The 25,685-nt window shown below is 42.7% G+C and overlaps 1 protein-coding gene across 1 annotated transcript in view; it reads right to left on the minus strand.

Moving 5' to 3' along the window:
- Positions 1–326: 326 nt before the first annotated feature.
- Positions 327–25,685, minus strand: part of LOC139693590 (homeobox protein engrailed-1-like) — a 328,750-nt gene continuing 303,391 nt past the window's right edge. The window contains exon 3 of the mRNA XM_071591811.1: positions 327–838. Within this exon, the coding sequence (XP_071447912.1) occupies positions 327–838 (512 nt within the window). The remainder of the gene's footprint in view (positions 839–25,685) is intronic.

The following is a 25,685-nucleotide window of genomic DNA, read 5'->3' on the forward strand; positions in this document are numbered from 1 at the left end:
TTTTTACCTGTCCTGAAAATTTACTCGGGTTCAAAGCTATGGCATAAGTTAATTTCAAAGCAGAAATTTACCTCTTGACTAGTAACTTTCCAAAATGTCTTGCCGAGTTTTTTGCGAACGGGTTTTGCGAACGAGCGCAGCCAGGATCTATTTCATCCCCGTGTCCCCTCAGGCGTTTTCGGGCGTTTCACGTCGCCAGCGGTCGTCTTCCGCCCTCGTCGCATCGGCGGATCGACAGAAATGTTTCGGATCAGTCTTGATTGGAGGAGGGATGGGGGTGGGCTTTGGGCGGGACGGGAGGCGACACCCCCCGGCGCCGCCGCCGGCTACATCCCCTCGAGCACCGTGCCCATCCGCGGCGGGGACTCGGAGAGCGGCGGCGAAGAGCCCGCCCTCTTGCCGGGAGTCCTCGAACCCTCGTCGTCCGTCCGCCCACACCGCTCCTCGCCCTCCGACTCGTTGCTTCGCGGCCCGCCCACCGGAGGCGTCACCGTCGGCGTGCCCCCACCGCCCGCTTGCGGCGGTGACGGCGCCACCGTGCTGTGGTTGTACAACCCCTGCGCCATCAGCTGCAGTGCCAAGGGGTTCCGTTGCCCACTCGCCTTCTTGATCTTGGCCCGCTTATTCTGGAACCAGATCTTGATCTGCGACTCGTTGAGGCGGAGGTCCCTGGCCAGGGTCTGCCGCCGCTTCTCCGTCAGGTAGCGGCTCTCGGCGAATTCCTGCTTTAGGCGCGAGAGCTGCTCCGCCGAGAACGCCGTCCGCGGCCGCTTCTCCTCCCCGGAACTGCTGTCGCCCTTGACGCGGTCCTTGCGTTTCACCCGGCGGGACCTCGGACCTGCGAAGGGAGCAATGGTTAGAGCATTCATAGGCACTACTACCGGAGCTGAGGGCGTTCAATTCCTTTACACTCGCCTCTCAGATCCAGAGCAGACATTTAAGCATTCCCACAGAAAGCAGAGGGAATTTGTTGGGATTGATTTTGAAATGGAATTAACACTGGTAATGGGAGAGCATTTTGAGGAACTATCTCAGACCAACTCGATCATTATATGTACTTTCAAAACAGGGTGCATTCGATTCCTTTTGGTCGAATTAAACATTTCACTATGAAATTTCGTTAGTGCTTCAGAAACATGATGGCAATAAAGAATGGAAAGTTGGAAATCCAAATAAAATCACAAAAACAATTGAATTTATACGTCCCAAAGCCATTATTCACACATCTCCTGATAGATTTTAATTTTTTATTACTCATTATAATATATGGGGTCGCGGTAGTCCAGGGGTTGAGCGTTGAGCTCTAGACTAGAGGGCGCGAGTTCGATTCCCGGATCGATCGAAGCCTCTCTGGGCACTCTCGGTTCAACCAGTTGGCCGGCCTCGGTGGCGTCTGGGTAACGTCCTCGCCTACCAACCCAGAGGTCGTGGGTTCGATTCCCACCTAGGTGGATTTCCCTCCACCTAGGGCTTGGTTGTATGTGATTGTCTTCAATGTAATGTCTGCAATGTAGGGTTAGGTGGAAGAAGGGACTATTAGTCTCAACCTCGCCCAATTAAGTCGATAAATAAATAAAATAAAATAAAAAACCAGTGTGATTTTTCGGGTATCAGATCTTCCGGGGAAAACATAACCGGCAAAGGGAAAGGAACTTTCTCCCCTATCCTGTGAATATCACGCTAAGTACTGGGTGAATTCTACCATCACCTACCTAACCGACCTTCGTGTTGATTACTGTGTTTATGGTTTATATCTACCTAATAGGTGGACATATTCTGGCGATGAAATCGCGATTCATTTGTCCTATTCTTATTCAAAGTCTCTTTCAGCTTTCAAGTTTTCAGTCATAAGCTTTTGTCAGATGCGAAGATTAATTTAGATGATGCGCACGGTTTTAGGCTCACACAGCATTATTTTTCCTTAACGGAAAATGTCATCTTCAATAACTTAAAATTGTTAATTAGTGGAGTAACGGCATCTGGGCTAATTATACGCAGTTAAGGCCTAGTGAAAAAATATCACTCCACAATCTAGAACTGGAACAGGTAATGCAGGAAAAAAATCAGAAAATTGGATTCAATCGAGAGAAGGAAAAATTTCAGCTTTAGTTAAAAATAATTTGACCCGTGGTATGTAAAAAACTTAGAGCAATCAAATGGCCATCAGTGTGGGAGTACACAATCTACCGATGGCACTCAAATCGTCCTCATAATAAATGAAAACTTCCTCCTCGTAATAAGTAAAGAAAGGTGGTATTTTGTTTGTTTGCTTAGTTTGACTCCCACGTTCTTCTTACGAAGATGCGAGTTTGTTTTTTATGCATTGGCTGCTTAAGTTGCGATGGAATCGCTCAGCAAGAACATCGAAGCCACATGTATCTATATTGTATTAATTACACAGCGAACTGTTGACGCGTCTTTGTATCAGTTTAGTTCAGGTAATTTTTTAAGCTATGGAATTATTCAAATCGCACTCAAATATTAATAAACTGTTCAGAGTTGCCTCTCTGGATCGTTCTCGTGTAAAAAGCGATGATACGTTGGAGCAAGACCCGCGCTGGGGTACGTATTCCTTGGAGGGACAGCCAAACTCTACACACAAACTTGGGGCGATGATGCCCTCATTAGAGGAGCCGCCGCCATTGTTTGCATTCCCTGCCGTCACTCTCTCCCCATCAATCCCCGCCCATCCCCGCGCCCTTAACGTTCACACCCTCGGCGCGACCCCTCTCCTCCCTCCGGAATGAAATCGGTTCCAACACAACCCCCCCCCACCCCACCACCGCCCCGCGGTCGCATATGAAAGAAGCGTCGTCGGGGAACTCCTTTTAATGGCATTTTCGTCGCATATGTTCCGCCTGGCACACACGTATACCCACACACACACACATCCTGCCATTGCTTAAATGACCGTATCGCCACATCACTTGTGCTTGCGGCACATCCCGACCGCCGCAGTCAACCGCCGCTGCAGTGGACCGCCGAGGGTGGCGGCAGGACCCCAGGGAAAAGAGGAATAAAGGGGATTAGGAGTGAGCTAGTGGTGCGTGTGAGAGGTTGGGGGGGGGGAGGATGAGGAGGGTCGAGGGCAGTCCTCCGCGTCTGTCGTGCCGGTTCATGGGAGCAGCCGTGCGTGCGTGAGTCAGTGGCCGAGTGTGACTTTGTGCGTGTGCGGGTCAAGGGGAGTGCGAGGTGAAAGGGAGTGTGGAAGGACCCTTTTTCGTCGCCCTCCACAGATCCCTTGCTTCTCTCTCTCTGTTATATCATCCATCCCTTTACCGAGTCGCTCTTCCTCCTCCTGGGTGTCCGCACCATACCAACTCCACAATGGCATCCACTGTTCCGTCAATTCAACGAGCCTTCATCCCTGCCCCCCCCCCAAATGGCCCCTAACCCCTCCCCATTCGGCCATCCCACCCACCCTGCCCTCCTCTTCATCCCTCTCACAATTCATTATTCACGCCGCGCTTCGATCCGAGGCCTCTTTTCCCCTTTGCCATCAGAAATCCCAAAGCATTTCATTCATCTCAATGTTCCCACTTCCCCATCCTCTTCCCCCGGACTCTTCGCTATCGAAACATCTCTTCACTTTCCCCTCAAGTGTGTCTTCTGCCCGCAAGGGAGACGGACGTTCCGTCAGATTTCTTCGAGACATGGAGAGGTGGCGGATTCCACGATATCCCATCGGCGGTGTTTTCCGTCCCTCCATCATTTCTTATTTGAGGCCAAAAGTAAAGGTGTCGCACGTAAGCGATTTCCGTTCCCTACACGGGTCAATTAGGCTTAGCGGTGAAACCAAAGATAAGAGACATCGCTGCATTGCGTACTTCTTACAATAATTTCATTCTCGGCAAAGGACCCCGTATTTTTTCTTTGTAGAAAGCGTTACAATCGAAAACAGCATCCTAATAATTTTTTAATGCGTATTACTCTGGCCGTTAATTTCCAAGTAGAAAAAAATGGCCATAAAAACTGATTTAAAGTTATATTACTGCATGCATAGTGGATGTGTAATGTTAATGATTAACTTTAAAGATGTAGATTGCTACCTAAACCATTAAACGCGTTTGTGGCTAACATCCAATGTATTTTTCTCATAGGGTTATTCCAGAATAAGGATCTAAATATTTTAAATTCAAATAGCGCTAAAATAAGTTGGCGTTTTACTCATTTTGCCGCTATTAAGGTTCCAATAATTCTTTAGTAGTTTACTGTTATTTGAAAAATTTTACGAGATCAAAAAATGCAGAGTTGAGTCTCTGATAAGTACCTTCGGGACAATCACGACAGTCTCAGGTTAATTGATTTGAATAAAAATCAGCAACGAAATTTTTCGTTAACTTCGGTATTTTTCACACCGTCAGCAACTGTTATCCAAAAATTATTTCCAATTAGTTCATAAAACCAACAGGAATACGAATTTTTATCCCTCCACGAATTTAGAATTGGTGGAATCTGAATGTCTTTCATAGTCAGACAATATTTCCACTAGTCTCGAGGAATACGTGCATGTCCAAGGAATATTCAAACCCATGGGTTGAGCGGCGATTAATTAGCCGGTGTCTGCCGAGCTGCGTGGTTTTAAGCGAAGGAGAGGATGTTGACGCACCATTGAAACTTAATTATCGTCGCGGAATCATGATTCCCAGGCGGTGTTAAATTAGTTATTTCCGTGATCTCGCGGTGGCTCCGCGAAGTGGAACGCCCAATAGAGAGACGCGGGGCCCATTCACCCCGTCGCCGCGGCCGGCCGGCCACCCAGGGTGCCGGAATGGAATCATCTGCCACAAGCGGGCGAAGACGACCCACGCGGACCCCGCAGCAACGGACGGAGCGGCCACGCCCTCCTCCACCCTCCGGCCATCTGGGGCGATCATCGTTCGCGTGGACTTAATTAATACGACCACGTGGCCGTGATGGCGAACCTATGTTGTCCCGGTCAGATAATTTCCGCCGGCAAAATATTGAAGGAAAGTTTTGGATATAACACTTCCAATCCAGAGGTCAAGTCAAGGTTCACGATCGCATGTATGTACGGCCGTACTCACCAGACGCACTCGCTGCCAAGGGGGAAGAAATCTGAAGGGGTAAATGTCGTAATCGGGTAAATACGTAATAAGCCCGAAACAAGGCGTGGGAGATATCACGTCAAAAGCGATCAACAATACTGATAGTTTCCTCTGTTGTTAAAGGCTCATAGTCCCTGTTTATTTTTTATCCTTTTGTGATTCCTATCCCACCTTACTCACGCGTGGCCAAAGCAAAAAATGGTAGTTGAAGCCTCACAGAAGGGATTACTTTCTTCATATTCCCTCATATATTAACTAACACTTCCTCCTATCATATTGAGGAAACATCTTTCCCCTGATGGCCTGAATTGGCTTGGACAGGAACATATCAGTGGATCTACCTTGTATAATATCTATACAACATATTCGAATTTTCTGGATGTCCTTAAGTGTATTGAACTATATTTATAGGTAATATGTACTTGGAATCCTAACTTTTTTTCCCGTGGTCTTCCCAAAGGTTTTCACCGTTACGTCCAGTGTGAAAGTTTTTAAGAAAGCAGAATGTATGTATCTTCTAGACTACTGCTCCCTCAAGGACAAGCAAAGTACAATATACCAATCTTACTGAATGTGATATTTTGATTGGGGCGGGGATCTGAGTAAATCAATAGAATAGGATGGGCCGTATAACGGCATACTTGTTCAAAATCCTCCCGTCTTAATATGGTGGCTGATCGGTAAAATGCAATATCCCGTCGCGGAATGATATTTTCAACCGTGAGAAGACACTGCTCGTCGCAGTCTCCTCCTCCTTCCTTCGACCCTTTCCCAATATTCCTCGGAGGGATGAAAAATATTCTAGGTACCTTCCTCGATCTCTCTCTCTCCCCCACCCCCATTCGTCTCTCTCCCGTTTGAAGGGAGGGCGAGTCGTTCGGAGCCGGTGTCGCTGCACGCCTCGTCCTCCCCGGCCCCCTTGCCCGCGTGGGGCAGCGAGAGAGGGAAGGGTGGAAAAAAGGAGATCTTCTCGACGAACGAATGAATCCCTTCCGCCTCTCCTATCTCCACCTCCATCTTCCCTCCTCCCCTCCCATCTCGTCACCCGGAGAAAAGAATACACCCAGCGACCCCCGAATCCATTGGTGCCCTCTCCAGCGTTAAGGGGAGGCATGAATGAGTTATTTCACCAGTCTTTTTTTATCTATCCCATATAATCCTTTCATCGGTGTCTCCTCGATCTCCGCAATATCCCTCCTGACGGGAAGATAAGTCCCAAATGCATTTACCAACTCCTCCTAATCCCTTAAATCATTACCTTAGGGTGATAGCAATCTGAGTCTAAATCTTTCGCTATACTTTCGTGAGATTGTTTAGGGAGCTGAATACTGCTCTTCAGTGAGCGATTCTCGTTCAACGTCGAAGCTATTTTGAACGTTGAACGAACGCTTGGCGTTTAAAATGCCCCAAGTGAAAATTTTAAGTACACAGCGTTTGATATTTTTCCACAAGTGGATAATAGTTTCAAAAATAAGGAGTGTGTCGAATTAATTCATATTCTTGCTAAACGGTATGAGTCTATCATACGTTTCCTCATTTTTAACGGCTAAAATGTTGTTGGTAATAGAAAGGAGAGTTAAATTAACGGAATAATTGATACATCGATTAAATTAGGGGCATTAAAAGAATGTTTGAGGCTATTTACAAATATATAATAAATAACTAAGCTGTTTGTTTAACGTGTAATATCAATCATATCGGATTTATGGGTAAAATATTTGACCTTCCGGTAAAGGCATTGTTTAATAAATTTAAAGCAAGTATGCTTCTCTCCAGATTTGTCTCATTATCAACGTGCCGACCTGGGTAAGGTCACATGTTCCAGAACCGCGCGGGCCATGAGTACGGTGAACTATATGTACTTATCTTGTGCTGGCCCTTAAGAACCTTATCATGGGCAAGGACCTATCATAGCAACATAGAGAACGACAGAAGTATCAGCAGACATAAGCTTAATAGTATATTCTCAACTATTGAAAATTATAAATATGAACTTAAGTTATTCGCACAGCGTAGTCAATACAAGTTCTTTATTTCACTTCTAAAAATGAGTATATTTCGAATTTCGTAAATTAAACAATCAATATAAACATTCCCATTCATACAGTTGAGAACTGAAGGAGAGAGTGCGAGGCCTCCAGTGACTATCACGAAGAGAGAGTGAAGAATTTTTACCTCCTCAATATCATTCAGGGGGCCATAATACGTAAAGACTTCCATTTTGGCATTGCGGGGGCTTAATGCTTATTATTTCACTAACTACTCTGCACGAGGCCATTCCATTTGTGCAACCATCCATGTGCATATAGGTGGGCTAACAACTTTATCTAATTGTAGCGATATTTTTTCATGTTACACTGTGCGCAATACTCGCGATTGTGGGATCCCTTAAAATACTCCTCGCCACAATGAGAAATCGATATCGTTTTATGAAATGCCGGTGAATCGCTAATGCGGAAATCGGTTCCAACAATCAGCAAATGACTCTTCACTGTGAATCCCTTGAGAGCCCTCCGGAAAATATTATCGAAGTACTTGATTCGTTAGATCGGAGAAGGATTTCTTCGGGAATTTTTTCGACTGCGGTGCCTTCCCGTGGGCAGACCTGACGCACTCCCTTCTTAAATCCCACCTCGGGAATGGATTTCGTTCTATCAAGATAAGGATGTTTGTTGTCTGAATTAACTTTGCGATATGACCTCATCCGTCCGTGCTACATATAGCCAATTATTACATTTGCAACTTGATTCCCATCGATATACTCCGTAGAAAATGGTAGCATTTTGCCCGCAAATTAATAATTGCAGACTTTACAATCGTGTCTTCCGTGACACTAGCATAAGTTCGTGTTGTTCAAAACTCAAGATATCACTAATAATTTCCCTTGTGTATTTGCTGATTATCTAATATTATCTCTTTTCTTATCTCAAGCTGTTTCTCTAAACATCACTTGTCAAACATTATCTTTAAATGTAGAATGTCAAATTTAGAGAGGAAATACACTTTCCGTTGCCAGGAGAAAATCTCATATCGTAAAATTCTGCAAGCTGATGACATATAATCATGCGGAAAGCAGTGATTATAGAATTATTCTTTAATCAAGATATCGGCGAAATATTAAAGAAACGGTTTTTACTTGAATATGTTGGCCTTCAGCCATTCCGTAGAAGTGATGGAAACTTTACCATCAAACTCCATGCATGAATAACTTAAGAAAGGAAATAAAGAATTCTGAATTAGAAATTAACAAGCTATTATGATTTACTGCACCTTCAAATATCAAGTGTACTATGTAAATCATGAAAATATCTGATTTAAGTATTTATATATAATTTAATGGACGTTAAGTTCACAAGTTATTCATTGAAATATGTACTCAGGGTAAAAAATGAAAACTTCCCCCTGGGCAAGAGAAAGATTATTGGCATAAGCGGAAGATAATTGGTGTTTGAGTACAAAGATCACGCTAAAATGGAATTATGATAATGATCAATACCATTTACATTTTTATAAATCGACGTTTAATTTCATTCCATTGCAATTACGTCGACATTGTTTTCGCAATGGATTAAAAAAATGCTTCGAAGGCACGTATGTAAGCAAATGATGCAATGTTTAATGGGAGGTGGGGGAAGGGGTTGATATTCACTTCCCCTGGCGGCGCGGGGTGCAGAGGGGGAGGCGGTCGGGAAAAGATTCATTCCACGTTTGAGCTGCTAAGTGCAACATCAGAAGAGCTCTTCCTCTCCCGGCCAAATCGAAAATATAACCCACAATCCCCCTCGCGTGCCCTGTCCCCATGGATTCTCCCTGATTTATGGCGATCCCTCCCCACCCCCCCTTCACACGGGGGACGAATAAAAGCCCCGATTCATCGTGTGGAGTCCCTCCCCCCGCATGGCAACATCGCATTCTCTCTCCCCCCCTGCCACCCTCCCTCTCCTTCTCTTTATTCCCCCCACGGTCGCACCATCACACAATTGCACAATCGGTTTCCCATTCATCAAGTCCTCCCGAGGGTGCGACTATCTCTCTTCCTCCCTCCCTCCCACCCGGTGCGGGGGCTTGTGTCCGTGTGAGTGCGCGATGGGCCCCCCGCCTCCCCAGCCCCCCTCCCTCCGCCCGGAACACCCGAATCTAACCAGGCCATTGATTCCCTCCTTTCTCTTACCTTCTCCCCTCGCCACCTCCCGCCAATCACTCCTCCGCCCCCCCCACTCCCTTCCGCCTCTTCCTCCCAACGCATGCGAGGATAGACTACCCCCGCCCCGCCCCCCTCACCCAAGCTACTTCTCCCGAATCACTCGATCTCGGCGGTTACCCCCGAGGACCATTGGCCACCCCCCTCTTCCCTTCCCCCACCACCCGACCCACCCACACACACATATCCCCCCGCTGAGGGCGCTGCTCATACGTGGGGCGAAATCGGACGAATGGCCACCCGACCCCTCCTCGCCTTGGATTAACCAAAATACTAATGGACTCCTTCTGGGAGTACGAATAACCTTCTGTCCTCTTGAGAATTTATCGGGGACGAAAAGAAATTTCCCGAATGCGAAATTTTTCGTCCTTTGGTCGATTTTATTCGTGCAATCCATCGAATGGAGAGTCCGAAAGTCGACCGTGGAGAATCGAACATGTCGTTTCCGGAGGCGAAGTGAAGAAGCGCCACGTACGCTGCTGCCGTGTCCGAGCGTCTCATTCATGGGCAGCCATTTCCCAAGTATCGCCGTGGTCAAAGTTGGGAGGTTTTCATCTTTCTGGCATTGCAATCAATGGGAATTGCAAGAAAAACATCATTGAATCGTTTATGATAAAGACGTGTTCGCCCTTGATTATGAATGTCGATATAAAATTTTCCTTTAACCATGTGCAAAAGTGGCAATACTAAAAACATTACCCCATCTTTAATGATACCATTTTCTTTCCGCTCTAGTGCCATTCATTCGCACCCTTCTATTCATCGTTCCCACGACTCCAGTGACCTAAGTTCATTTGATGACGGCCTATTTACACGCACCGATGCATATATTATTGCAGAGAAACTACGATCTAGGAATTGGTAAATTTAGGGGATATTATCACCGATTTAAGTAATATTTTAATTTATTTATAAAAATGGGGATGATAATATAATGTTAAAATTTTTATTTCAATTAAAATTTAAAAAATAATAAATTTAAAAAATTATACTCAATAAATTATATCATTCGTGCACAATAAAAACATTGGAGTGAGTTAAAGAATACGCATGACATCGAGTACTTAGATGTCAATATGGGGTCTATCTTACATGTGACGCATTAAACACAATATTCGGGACAAAATCAATGAAACGTTGACTCATTAGAGATCACTTTGGCCAATTTAATGAATAAATAAAGGAAATATATCAAATGGAATGAGTAAATCGGCAGTCAGAATGTGTGTTGTCTTCAGAACTAATCAGAGAAATGGACTGCAATAGATGAATATTGATAGAGTGATACGAGTATTTAAAAATAAAATGTTTCCTTTAGATTGATCGGTAGTTGTTTTTTTTCTAATTGGCGACACTTTATAAAAAATGAGTGGAGCAGATGACATTCCAAGAAATTAAATTGAAAAAGAGAAATACTTTCAAAAAGTTGCAAGACTTTGTAGTCCATCGCCGTGTGATTATTACGAGTTCAAGTACTATTGTTGTATTGAAGTAAATTAAATAAAGCGAAAGAAATAGAGCGCCACTGTTGATCGTTTTAAATTCTCATTCTTCTCTCGAATTATTATCGATCATATCTCAATCAAGGCATCACCCAAAAATTCTAGTACAAAAATCCAATGACCATTTTTCATTCCATTTACAAATGTATACCTCGCAAGATATTACAAAATATTTGGCTGATCAGTAGACATCCTTTGCCAGACCCCTTGATATGCCACCGCAATGCATCAAATACAATTATTTTCGACAAATATCACCTAAATACGGTAAAATGCTAAACAATTACACCTCTTCCAAAAATCATCAGATAGAGGATATCGTGAGATATTTTGCGGTGCATTTTCCCCAGCAGGAGAAAATTTATCCTCAAAAATAGGTAGATTGAAATGACGCATTAATGAAAAGGTCTCATTTTACTCGCATACGTATGCATCTTCTTGAATGAATGGAATGAAAATGCCATCGAATGAATTAGGCTGCATTCGCAATAATGTTGACGGATCCCCGCGATCACGCCGGCGGCGGCTGTGGGTAGTGAACGGCCCCATCTATTGGCAACTCCCAAATAGCTCCCGTAATGACAGGACGAGGGATCAATGTGCGGATATTTATACAGATCGAGACGGATGGGAAAGGGAGAGAGTTTCTTCCGTCTCACCCACCCCATCCCCCGCCCGTCCGCCCAATTTCTCAGGGAGGAATCCGAATGGAGAGGGAGGAGGGTGAGGCGGGAGGGAGGGGGTCGCGTGGTTTTTGAATGGGGAAGGGTGGGAAGCAGGGGGTGATGGATGGGAGTGGGACGTGGTGGGTGGTCCAAAAGAGGAGCGGGAAGGGTGGGGCGGGTGTCTTCGAGGGGTGGGAGGAGATACCATATTGCGACTCTCTCGCTGGCTGGGAGGGGGAGGAGGATTGGGAGGGTGGAGGAATGGGGACGGACATTCACACACACACATGCATTCTGGGATTGATGGCAGATGATCAACCGATCCCTCCATCACCGAAACTAAAAAGGAAGAACACTCCCAACTTCCTCCCACCCCCTCCTCAACCCCTCCACAACCTCCTTCCCGATGCCCTCCTTGCCCCCGTGCACTCACTTCCCGTCTTCCCCGTATTTTTTATGTGCCCTTCGCACGTCACGCACGCCGGGACGTCGGGATGAGAAGGGGGTTGGATGAGGCCGCGTGCATATATTCAAGCGTCGCATCCATCCATTCCTTGGGCGCCAGGGAAGGAGAGGTCACCGCGGATGCCTAGACCCGTTTATTCTGGAGTGAATCCGGAACAATAAAAGCATAAAACGTTGTTCTTCCATTCTTTAGTCGACCATTAGTCCCATAAATATATTATATCGTTGAATTGGGAGCGAAATTTCGTTTGATGCACCCAGCAAGACGACCCTCCCCACTGATTCCAAATTGGCCATGGCCTGACATTTAAATTCCCTTATCGTGTGCCCGAGTTTGTGCCCACTCTCCGACGAAAACCTGGTATTTGTTCCTCAAAGTAAGTCATTATAGTATACTCATGAAATATTCGGACCATAATTCATGAATTCATGAAATATTTGGAAAATAATCATAAAATGTTCGACCAGGTAGTTAGATTCGTGAAACTAGCATTTGTTTTTACCAAGAGTAGTCTATCGGTCAAGGTCGGTTTTTGATGGACACACCACATAAGCACTTCACTACTTCGATACGTCTCATCTGATTAGCGGTACGAAATTAATAAATAATTTTAAAACTTATATTGAACTAAACCGTTCGCCCACTCAGTGTAATTCATGCCTCCCTTCATCCCATCCAACATGACCATTCTTTTCCTACCTCCATCTCGTTTGACCAGTATTCTCCCCTCTATGGGTCTTCAGCATTCCATTACGACTCAGTATGCCTTGCATCCACTTTTCCTGCCTTCTTTGAATTCCTAACAGGTACCCTCTCCCCTGCCATGCCTTGCCTAAAATTTTGCTCGATTTTCACTTTCCGTCAGTGCCACTTTTTCCACCCTCCTCCATATCCACATTTCAAAAGCCTCATTTTCGATATTTATTTGTAATATTTGTGACGTCATCACCAAAATCATTAGTAGAAATGATCTATCTAGTAGTAAGCATATTTTATTGGAAAGATTTGAAAAATTTTATTCAACAGTAATTGAGTTTGTACTAAGTTATATAGGAATGGTAAATTTTGAGCATATAAGCAGTTTTGGAAATTATATGTTTCACTTTCATCTTCCTATCAAGTAATTCACCATTTTTATTCCGATTCGGGCTCAGCTATGTACTCTTCCAAGTTATTGCAAACCTTCGTCATTACTCGAGTCTAGTAGTTACACGCCTTTGAAAACTTTGTATATATTACACCGGTATCAATAGTCGAATATCAATCTAGTCTCTTAGCAGAAATCTCTTAGGAGTCCCATACGCTCAAAACGCCTAGCGATTTTTGAAAAAGACTACTGTTGAAGGACTATCACAGCTGAGGGATCTTTACCAGAGAGACAGTAGAGATTTTTACTATGATATCTCCCTTGAGTGATGATGAATCTTTTCTGATCAGTCAACAGAAAAAATATTTAGTTTCAAATGAGTCGAATTAGCAACAGTGAAATGTGGAAAATTTTCCTTTGAAATAAATATTAACTATTCAATGTATTTTACTCAAAGAGGCATAATGAATTCTTTGGTGAGCAAAAGTGAGTATCTAATTCTACTGTCCGAGTTATTTATCGTTGAACAATTTCTGAAGTTTTCTGTCTCAAATGGTAGATGATAATTACTAGGTTTCTGAGAGCAGTTCAGAGCATCTCCGCAGGAGGAGCATTCGATTGACACGTGGAGGATTCTTAGAGTTTACAGAGGCCTCATTTGAATAAGTAGTGCCACAACCTCATTATTCCAATGCGGATACGAAATTATTGCCGTTCCACAAAGATACGGCGAACTTCTTGGAAATATCAAAGAGAGAGAGGCTCCCTTTCTTCCTCCAATTTCCACCCCGCATTTTCTCAACACGATGTCGGATGCAAGTGTGCGTGCGCCAGCCATTCCTTTAAGGCGAAGCGACGTTTTTGCACTCCAGTTACTTGCTAGTTTTAACAGCTTGATCCGGCAATTAGGCTAACCGCTTCCTTAAATAGATGAACATCTCAGAGATAGAAGGGAAAGTTCCGCAATGAATCAAAACCCCGAACCGTGGATGGCCTGGAGTGCGGGAGGCGTCACTTGGGGGCCTTGGGCACGCCCTCTCTCCGATGCTTGGTCGCCGCGCGTGCGTGCCTTCTTCCAATTCATTTGGGCCCTCAATCGGGTCGGCTGCGGCAATAATTACGGCTACGGGTTTCCCCTTCACCTGGCGCTCCATCGAAGCGTTCGTTCCTCCACGGCGTGGTAGATATCTCGGAATGACGGGCGTCCGTCCGAATGAGTGTAAACTCTTGGTCATCTCTTTCATGATCCCAAGGATTAATTGAATTAAGACTCTGCATATTCTTTTGATTCTATCCATTCTTCGGTTCCGTAATTGTGTGCTGATTTTACTGTTTATTGCACATTAAATAATTACGGAGGTATTGTTTTTTCTATATAAACTATCAACTGTGAATTTGTTAATGCCTTGATGGCAACGTTATATTTTTCCTCATTATATTTACATGATGATTTCTCTTTCGAGGGAGTCATCTTTCGCATTTCATATGTTTATTAAAAAATAATTCTTGAAACCATAAGAGTTTATCCTAGGATATTAGTAAAATCATCAATATTGACATGAAAATGCAATTGTAAGATTATGCTTTTTACTTGTTTTTCCCTAAATGAGCAAATAAATTCAAACGAAGGATATACATTCAAAAAGAATACACAAAGAGAATTTGTAATTCAGCCGAATGACTATTTTCCAAGGAAGTGCGCCTTTTTAATGAGTTATCAAGATATGAAATTTTCAAGTGCATTGTGGAATGTGTCCTTATATTGCTTCTACATACTATTACATGTGAAACTGTTGTCTAGGCAGGCTGACAAAAGCTATGGTCATTTCCATTTACACGTACTGTAGTAACTGGAGATGAACAACGCGAATGAAATGCATAAAATTAAACATGAATGTGAGTTCATAAAATAAAGAAAGACAATTTAATTTGGAAAGTAAAGGTGAAAAATAGAGTGAACTGTACTGGACTAATTGTCCTACCCTAATTGCCCGTTTTCTTGAGGTAAGTGCTTTCGAGGAAGAGACCTCAAGCCCCATTTCGCCAACATTCGACCTGTCATCAATCTATTCAAGAAGGGCCCGTGGAATGTGGTATGTTCCCTGACGAGACTCAAGGGTATTTCGAATGGGATACGAAAACCCATCCGCGCTCCGGCCCGGCGAGCGATGCCCTCCCAGGGCACCGTCACGTCGCCCTCACCCTCGCGCCGGCCGCGGGTAAATCGCCGCTCAGAGTGACTCCCGGCGCGTCGGTGCTGTTTCCCAGTGGCGGCAGAGCCTCGTCGCGTCGAGGGAATGAGGGGGGAAGGATCGGAGATGGCACGAGGACCGGAGCCGCACGCCTCCCAGCTTCCTCCTCCACAACCCCCCCCCCCGCCCGGCCCTTCCCCGCCCCGACTCCCCCCTCGCCTCTTGACATGAGCGATGGATTTAGTAAGCAATTAACGTCCTCGTTAACGTCCTTCTACGCGCCAGGGATCATTTTTTATTACTCCTTTGCCGGCAACCGCGATGATAAGGGAAAAAAGAAACGGCCCTCTTGTCATTATTTTCAACGGGGTCCCGCGGAACCCCAGCATCATGAAAAGACGCCGCCGACATCTTCGCCGCCCCCCATAGCGCCCCCACTCCAAAGCCCTAGTGGAGTACTCGAAAAATTCTCCGATCGACGGCTCCCCTAAGCCTTCAGCCAGATATCCTCCCGCCCCCTCCCTCCTCGTGCGTTCCTTGCCCTCGCCTCGACTCACCTACGCCGTCTCCTCTCTTTCCCTCTCGTTCGAATCTGCACTTTCAGTGCGTCCATAACGCCTCTCAAGGGTGTGATCGCCGAAACGACAGGGAACAAGTTGCAGCGGAGGGGACTGGGAGAGTTCATTTGCAGGGAGCGCCACGCCCATCTCGAGCCGCGGACTCCAGGTTGACAGAAACGTCTCGAGGCCTGTACGCGCGGTCACAAATCTTCCGAAAGAGGTCAGACGCGTCACTCTTACAATCACTCATGATCACCTCGGCCCGTCGCTCCTTTGTTATTTGTCTTCTTTATTTGGCCTTATGAAACGGAGGGGAATAACTGTCTATTCCTCTGGCAATGTGGAAATCCTGATAGATATTTTATTTTGTGTTCATTGCTAATACCTTATCTCTCTTGAAAATTAGAAAGAAATCCATAAGATTGATGTAAAATTAATATTAATGACAAAAACAATAATACGCTTCCACTCAGACCTCCTGAGTCTTCGCGCTCTGAGGTTGAAAACTTTTCCATATTCTCGCCTGCTCTCGATTGCATATGCCATTAGAGTGAGTGAGTACTCTGAGCAGGTAAAAGAAAAACTAGGATTAATTTCCACATGCCGGGTGCACGCGAACATTTTACTATCCAATTCACGAAAATTCATGAAACGATAATAGTTAGAGGTTATTATTTTTATTTTATAATTTTTCGGCACCCAGACAACGTTCCGATGATCTTTGAGTAAACTCAGGTATCCTTTAAGAATTCCGGAAACGTACACAATTGGCATTCATGACGAACAGTGGTTCAGGCAAGCGACGAGGATTGACGAGCAATAAATAGTAATCTGCCCACCTTACTCACTCATCTTTTTGTCCAGCCAAAGATTAGTATTAGAAATACATCCTCCTATTCAGGCCTCGGACACTTTATCATTATTGTTTAAAATGCGTATTTATTATAAAACGGTTAGTGTTGCTTGTATCTAGATACGTGTACACAATGACAAGCGGTGAGTGAATGAATACATTCTGCCTTTGAGGCAGAGGTCATAAAACACGAACTGGTAGCACCCTTGACTCTCTTGTCTTCATTCATTATTCCAACATATCCCTATCCATACCTGGATGAAAACTAGTGATAAGTAAATGCATTTTTGTTAATAATCACAGAAAAATTTTACTTTCAGAGTAGGTAACGAGATTACATTGTAATTCGTAACAGTTTCGTCGGAATTCTAGGTAAATAATGTCAAACAATTAGTGAATCTTCACTTAAGCTACGTCTCTCTCTTTCTCAATGATGTTTGTGGTTCTGTTTCCACTCTATACCTGGTTGACCTAAACTGGTAAACCTTTGATGCTTGAAGGAATTATTTCCTAGGTTCTTCTCCCGTTTCCTCAAACTGACTTCTTCGTGTCTAAATGATATTTTTTACATCAGAAATAGTTTCAGAAAGATTAACCTACTTTAAGCCCAGCTTTCTTCATACAACCCAACCCAGTACCATTGTTTACCTTAATTTTTCCATTATTACTGTCTCCAAAATTTGGATTTTGCTACAGTCTTGCGTTATACCTTCCTCGTCTCCCCATTCGTTCAAATTAAAACTACTTTCTTACATTAAGAATCAGCGCTGAATAGGCTATACTCTCTTTTAATTCTTGATTCCCCCGTTTATATGTATGGCATAAATGGAACATAATGTGCACTAATATGCCTTATAGCTGTGCCGGTGGTTCCAATTGTCAGTATCCTGTGCCTGTTATTAATTAGTGTGACTGTTTGAATTATTAAATGAGGTTTAATTTACCTACGTATCTTTCCTTTATCTAAGTCGCTTTAGTTTTATTTATTGTTGAGCAACTTTTTAATTGATTATTCTTTGCAGAATGTGCCATTGATTTTATTTCCTGCATTACTGGGTGGCCCCAGAGTATTCAAAAAACTATTTATTCCAGAAACCATATTATGTTTTAACCATCAAATCGTTGCCTGTAACTAAAATGGCTCTAATATTCGTAAAATACTACATCTCAGTTAAAGCATTATTTTATACACATATTCGTTTCAAAATCGCAATTCCTTCTGGTGAGCCATGAGCAAGCAGTAGGTTATTTAAATGCGTTAATCTTGAGCGAAAAACGTGATAGAATAAAGAAAACTCGGGCGCGCGATGCTGTCAAGTGCCATTAAGCATGTTCCGTTAGGATTCCATCCGTGCGAGCCCTCGTATTCCCTCGAATGTCTACGAAGTTCCGCTTAAGGGGATAGGCGAGCAGTGGGGGCCGCGTGACTCGCACTTTACCAGGGACGAGGGCATCTGGAGGCCCACCTTGCGAGAGCGATTGACGGCGGTTGGCGCAAATTGAGCCTCGTACACCCGGAAACTTCTTTCTCCCTCTCTCTCTTCCCCCTTGCTCCGTCCTTCGCTTTCTCCTTCCTCTCTGAATCAGAAGGAAGGAAACAGTGGTGGAGAGAGAGAATGATGATCAAGGAGAGTATCCATAAGAGTCTACCTGTACGACACACGCAGTGAAAATAAGTGGTCCGATGACGTGATCGTTCAGGCCGTGAGATTTGCGATACAGAGTACTTGTCGTCTGGGAGAGAATCGGAAGTGCTCATTAGATGTGGGGAGTTGTCATCTCTTGAACCAGCTCTATTAAGAATCCTGCTCGCGGGTTTGTCTCTTGCTCTCCCTCATGGGGGCCTTCCCTTCCATTTAATGGTTCGTGACGAATCCATGGTCGCATAGTGTCCCATGGTATGCCGCATGGCACGTCTTATGGTCGCTAGATCCATGTATTCAAATTTTTCGTGTAACATTCGGTAGGATATTTTTTCTTTTACTCTTCTGAATATTTCGTCATTTTCCACTAAATCTCTCCAGTTGGTCTTCTTATTTCGTCATTCGTCATTTGTCTCGAGCATATGATTACAAAAGTAGCTCTATTTCCAGGTATTCCATTATTTTCATTGCTAAATATTTCTGTTTAATACCGTGCATCGTACAAATCCGCGACTCATTGCTAATTTTTCCTCTCAGTCTTTTAGCGTCTCCAATCAGCTTATTTTACCCGCGCACTATAAGTTGTCTCCCTCCCATTGACTTCCATGCTATTCACTTGAAATACTTGCCCATTTATTTGAAGGATTTCTGGAGATCTGCCTTAATTCGCAGCTAATTATTACGATGCCACTTCCGAAATTTAGCACGCTATTCCCACTGCCTCTCATTCATTATATCCGATTTTTTTATCACTTTTGGTATTTTTGAATTATAGACGTTCAATATGGGGATTTTTTGATAATGTTCCAAATACAAGTTCCAGATAATATAGTATATAAAATGGGCGTATGAATCAAATTTCGTATATGTGGTGTCTAGTCTGCTTGGCGACAGTCGCTTAACTTTCGTGTCATATACATTTACATTTATTCACGTAGTGCTTAGTCTATAATTTATTTCGGTTAAGAACATTTGGTGGTTTTTAGGTTACAGTCGTAGTTATCTTAATAATTATTGCCTTTAAATTAAATATAAAGACGGTTTTGTTTTGTGCTTAAAAGAATGAAAACCCATATGTATACGAAATTATTGCTAAAAAATCAATGAAGGTATGATCATAGAGTAATACTCCATGGTACGTGAATTATATAAATAAGTCTTTTGACAGGCTATATTAGTGTTCCTAATGAACAAAATAGGAAATCTGTACACCCTTTTTATTATTGACTTAGCTTTGTATTTGTATTGGTGTTAAATTTAAAAAATAATTTATAATATTATGTTTATCGATGGAGTGCTACTATAAAATGCATTGTCACCGCGCGATGCGGTGTCCCACCAGGTTTTTAGGAAGGCTTTGCCTCAATATTAGTCATGGATGACGGACGTGTGCGCAGTGTCTATACTTCAATTTGAATAATCACGCCCAAAAGTACAGAGGATCGTGAAATACGATGTAAAAAAAGTCAAGCCTGTGGAGAAGCATTGGTATGAGCCTTCTAGTCTAAGCAAATACTGATTAAGTGTACTCGTACATGATGGTAATATTTGCAATTGCGAAAAATGGAGCGAAACGTCTGAAAAATTAAGTCGGAGAACTTTTAGCGAATTTGTATTGAGAAATATTACAGGAAATCTTTGGTTAAAACTCTTTAAGGAGAAACCTGTACTTATGTCTTCGCTATCTTTCTTAACAAAGACGCGCAGTCTTCATCGTGAGCTGTCAATATTTCCTCTGTCACGGATTTTCATTATGCAAACATCTCCATTCCCCAAAGGCCTCCCTACTGTCTCGCTTCACCTCTCTCTCTCCTTCTCTTCCTATTGCCATTGCCAACCGCGTCCGACGCAATCTCGCCGCTTAAATCAGCCATCTTCAATGGGTCAATTCTCCCATGCACTCTCTCTCTACTTGATTAATTCATATTGAATGGAAATGGTATTTAAATTAAGTTTCTTCCTGCCGTTCACAACTGTGCTTAGACTCGCAATCGATTCAAATGCACATGTCAGCATTGAACTAGTCAGATCCTGCTACCGATTTCTTCGATTATATCTGGCACCATACCGTCACGTCGAGCGTTGAATGATGCACGTTTCAGCTTGAGATAAAACTTTAACGTTTTTGATTCATTAATGTGCGTCCGAAATGAATTTAAATACCCATATATATATATATATATATATATATATATATATATATATATATATATACATACATATAAGTGCTAAGATATAGATAAGACGATATAAGACGGAAGAAATGAGAAGAATCTTTAATTGAATCCTAATTGTGATTTGGTACAATGATGAACCTCACCGTAGCCAGGTGCACAAGTACACGATTATGAATACTCGAAATGTATAATCTAACAACGGAAATAGGTTCAGGTGCTTGTGTGCTCATTTAATTGGGACCTTCCCCAAGGGAAATATTATAAAAGAGAAAAGTAGGCAGATTCGCGCATAGGGGTAAGTTAAATGAGTTGCGCGAGGCAATTCACGATTTTAAATGTCTAACCAGAATATTACCCGATTTGTTGTTTCATTAAAAAACGTATTTGTCGCTACGGCACCTATTGCACATAAAATTACCATGGAAAGTTGTTTTGGAATAAGGTGGCTTGCAATTGACATAGGCATTCAATAAATAGGATGGTTGGATTTTAAATCGCGGGCGCGTAATAATTTCATAAGATAACTTTCAACATATGACTTATTTCAATCTGTAATTGATGACAAAATATTATGCATCGTGTCTATTTTAGTCGCAACATTACGGTAATATGGTATAATGTTAAAGAATATTGAAAACTTACAAGTGACATAATTATATTTCTAGAATCAGTGATTTTTCTGCTTAGGGTTATAGTTTATTTGTTATAATCACTTCTTGAGAGTTTTATGATGGATGGAAAGTTATTGTGAAGCCTCTTAACAATTTGCTTATTTGATTTAAAATGTGGAAGTGTGGATGAAATTCCTATTAGATACCTTCTTCTCTCTGTTTATCCTTTTTTTCTCAGCCCTCAGCATAAATTTACATGTGCAATGCCTTTCATTATAAAATATTAGATAATAATCATGCTACAATGGGATGAACTCTAAATTGTTGAGCAATAGAGCATTATAGAGGTAATCATTTTCGCTTACCAGAAAAAGTGGATTCTTTTCTTCGCCAACTCAATAAACCCTTCAAACTACAAAACGGCGTATTATCACCATATTTTAGTGTCCTTAAGTGAGCTGAAAAAAGCACAATTTTGATGCAGTGTGCATTTTTAAATTGCCTACCACATCAAATACAGATGTGCCCATACCAGCTCTATATTCCCGGTTTCCATCGTGATGGCAGGGCAATTACTCATTTAGTTTCAGCGTTCAACCTCTTCCCGTATTCTTCAAGCGCTCCCATTCTTCGGCCATATTGCCACCCACGCCCCTTCCACCTATCAGGCGGCCCTATTCAGCCTTAATTGAAACACCTGCACTCGATCCCAGGGAGCGGTGGCCACATTGGTTTCGCCGGAACAACGCCGCGCCGTTCCCGCCTCTCCGTCATGGCGTGTGCCGATCAATACGACGCTGCCCCCGGTGGTGGTGGGCCCGCAGCTGATCGGAATGAGATGTTTTCCTCGTCATCACGAGACAGCAAGCAGCGCCTCGTCCACGTCCTCCCCTTCGCGCGCGCCATCTTTACCACACCCCCCACCCGGCCTCTACCAAACCGATCCGCTTATCACCACCCACTGGGCACGCAACTGTCTTATATTGGGAAGTTATCAAGTGAAACGGAAGTCAGGAGCGATCATAGCGAAAGCACACCTTAGCCCATTCATCAGGCAAGTGGCCAGAGGTGTAATTATCTAAACAATTTTTTTCATTTAGACATGGATGAAGGTTTTTTTTCAATCCTAGATGAAGAGACCGTGATAATTGAAACGCATGTGAATATCCTGCGTACTAATACTTGAAGGATATGGTTTTTTTTTGTTTGCATTTTTATTTTTCAAATTATCTTGTGACTTCCAATCAGGAGCTGATGAGTAATACAAAGAAGTAATACAAAGACGGAAGGAAAAGTTTTGTTTTCTGAAAGAATACGAGTCCATACACTATTAAACGTTAAGTGATGCATAAGACTCTGAATTCTTGCAGGAATATGCTAACCGTAGGTAACATATGCCTATTGTCCTTTAAAGGCATATCTTAATTAGGCCTTCTTACTACTTCTACTTAGGCTACTCGATACTTTTCTAATATACTTAATTATGTTTCCATTTTTTCATAAGAATTTAGGCGAGACATTTTAATTAATTGATCTGTTCCCATGTATTGCCAGTAGCGTCCGCTACTTCTTTAAATTTCACCACCGTTTTTCCACCGTCCAACCGTTTTTAAATACCAGAGTGAATGGAAAACCAAAAGAACGGTAACGCTATCCATTGAGATTTATTAATAACGCACTTGTCCAAATTAAATGAGTTTGTAATTTTCCACAGACGCAATGATTACGAAAAATTTATGATTATAAAATTTCAAACTCATTTAATGTGGATGTCAAACAACCCACGAAGTGAATCCTGAAAGTGTAATGCATGCATACACTTAACGCATATATTATGTTAGTATTAACAGTAAAAATATTTATTATATTCATCGGGCTCAATTGTAATGATTTAGTGTACGCGTCATTATCATTTTATTGGTATTAAATGGGAATCAACTTAATTTTTTAAATAGTATTACTATTAGGCGAAACCAGGAAGTTCCTGTTAGCCAAATCATGAATACCATCAATGAAATGCGAATTAGTTTAACTGATTTTGATTAAATTCCATCGCCATTTTCTAATATTTTTAGGGCAATTTTCCCAAAGGGTGATACGGGAGGAGTTATCAACAATTATATTTTTATATTTTTATATTAGTATACGATTGTTACTTTTTTAGAGTTATGAATTCATTTAACATTCAAGCATAAATTCACCTGCGTAAAAATGAGAGATTTATTTGAGAAAAATAGTTCTTGACTCAAACATCGCACAACATATGATGTATCAGTTGAAGAAAAAATTGTGAACCGTTCAAATCAAATTGATCAACCCTGTTAATCGATGTTATTAAGGTGAATTTAAGCATTTCTGGACGGGATAGGATTGGCATGGAGGAAGATGCTCTCAGGTCGGTGAAAGGTTTTCACACGAGGAAATAATAATTCATTTGTATAAATCTGGAGTGTGATATCAATATGAGAATGAGAGCTTCGGGCGGGAGGGTGGGTAGAGAGGGCTGGAGGAAGGTAGATGGGAGGTAGGTTTACGGGGAATGTCACGACAACGGGGCTGGGCCAAGGGAGGGTATACGAGATTGAGCGATTGGTTTGATTGATTTCGCCCCATCGCTCCCTGTATCGTCGGAGGCGCCGGGTTCCTCGTATGGCTGTCGTAGCCTTAGTGAGTGTTGGGCGGGGGTTGGGTTGGGGGCGAAGGGGAGGGGAGTGGAGGGAAGGGAGACAATGAAGCAAGGAGGTAGAAGAAGTTTTGAAAGGGAGGGCATGACGTGGGGGGTCGGGAGACGGGGAGTGGGAATGTGTCAAAGGGTATAAATGGAGGGGTAATGGGATACTCTTTCCGAGATGGATGCTGCACGAGAGAGGATTGAGGTATGGGTGTCGGTTGGGACGACGAGGTTGGAACTTCGAAATAGGAAGTTGAAAGGATTGAAAGGAGTTGGAGATGATGGGAAGGAGATTGTCTGAATGCAAGGGATTTCGGAGTAATGGAGGAGAGGGATGGGGTTGAAAAGGGATAGGAGCAAGGAAGTGATTTCGCTCGGAGCAGCATCACATGTTTTCTCATTCATAGCCTCATCTTGCGTCAGTCCTCGGCGTATGGTTTCGTGGAAGATTTACTGTTTTCTTGACTCACGCTAGAAATATATTTCAACTTAATCCTCTCCAAAGCGATCATAATATCCCGTTGTTAGGCATAAGCAGTTAACCCATAAGGAGTTGAATTCTAAATAGATGCATTTACTACATATATATATATATATATATATATATATATATATATATATATATATATATATATGGTTGTGGTAATTTATTGGCTGGACATTAGTGTACAATAATGGCTCCTCCGCTAAATATCTGAGGTTTTCCATTCTTGGTAATTTTGTGGAAATCTGTACGATTTTCTTAGAAAATGGAAGGACAAATGGCGTGCTATGCGACTGTAACAATCCAAAGGTGATTCGATATCCCATCATTTTAAGTAGGTGAGTCCATAGGTGACATTTAGTCTTATGACAAGTTTAGTAGGAATCCATTACGGATTTTTCGGTCGAAAACTGTAGAGGAGTACATTAAATCTTGGGACTGAAAGGGTATTCCTGACCATCCAACCTCACAATGGAATGTGGGTGAAGTTCCTCGACTTATCTAAAACTTTATTTTTCTGTTTCTATTCTCAGCAATTGTCTCATTTCTTCCCCGATCCATTTCTTGAACTCTGCAAAAACGCCTTCACACGATATCGTCGAAAGTCATATTCACAAGTCATAGTAAGTTGCATTAATTTTTAAATGTATTTCTTTGGATATACGTATTTTTTGGGGGTAATGCTGGAAGATATTATAACGATTTTAATTAAAATTATTTATAAGATATCGTAATTGAACTAATCCGCTTCCTCGGACAATTGTTCTTCTTCCATTTAGCAATTTTTATTATTATTTAATGAGAAGTAATAAATATTTTCTCATATTTAGCCTTTACAAATGTTGATTCCTACTTCATAAGTCCGTTATCTCTTAATTTGAGTGAGTTCAATTTTCTCCATGAATGTTTTTCATTTTGGAATAGTGATCAAACGAGTGAGGGATATTATTCATATTTAATCAAGAAAACTTATATGATGTGAAATTCATCTTGTTCCCTATTTATATGAAGTGTGATATCTAATATCCCCGAGGTGACGGGTCGTATATAAAACACTTGTATAGTTACATTAAAATAGATTAGTGGGTCTTTAAAGAACCTGCCAAGCTGATAGCTCAAGTGCATCCTCATGCTTTTCTACATCCTTTGACTAATCCATCATCCATATCCTCTTCAAGTTTGTCCACTTCTTCTCTCCTCGCTTATCCTTCCCTTTCTCGCAGCCCTCCGGAGAGCCTCCCCTGCAATCTCAGCCGCGCATCGCATCACCACACACCCACACTCGCTGAAGAGGCGCAGAGCTACCTCCACCCCTTCATGTAACCAGCCTCACCCTCACTTCCTCCAGCGGTCCCCTTTTATTTAATCCCCGCGCCACGCAGGTGTTTAAGTTCTCATCAATCACTGTACCACTTCCTCGCCTCCTCTTTCCGTTTGAAATGCGCTCACGGGATGAGTCGAGTGATTGGCTGCCGGTGGGTTGTTGCGTCGGTGTTGGAGGGGA

This window comes from Hetaerina americana, unplaced genomic scaffold (assembly GCF_022747635.1).
Source record: "Hetaerina americana unplaced genomic scaffold, ioHetAmer1.1.p SCAF_1, whole genome shotgun sequence".
Classification (NCBI taxonomy): domain Eukaryota; kingdom Metazoa; phylum Arthropoda; class Insecta; order Odonata; family Calopterygidae; genus Hetaerina; species Hetaerina americana.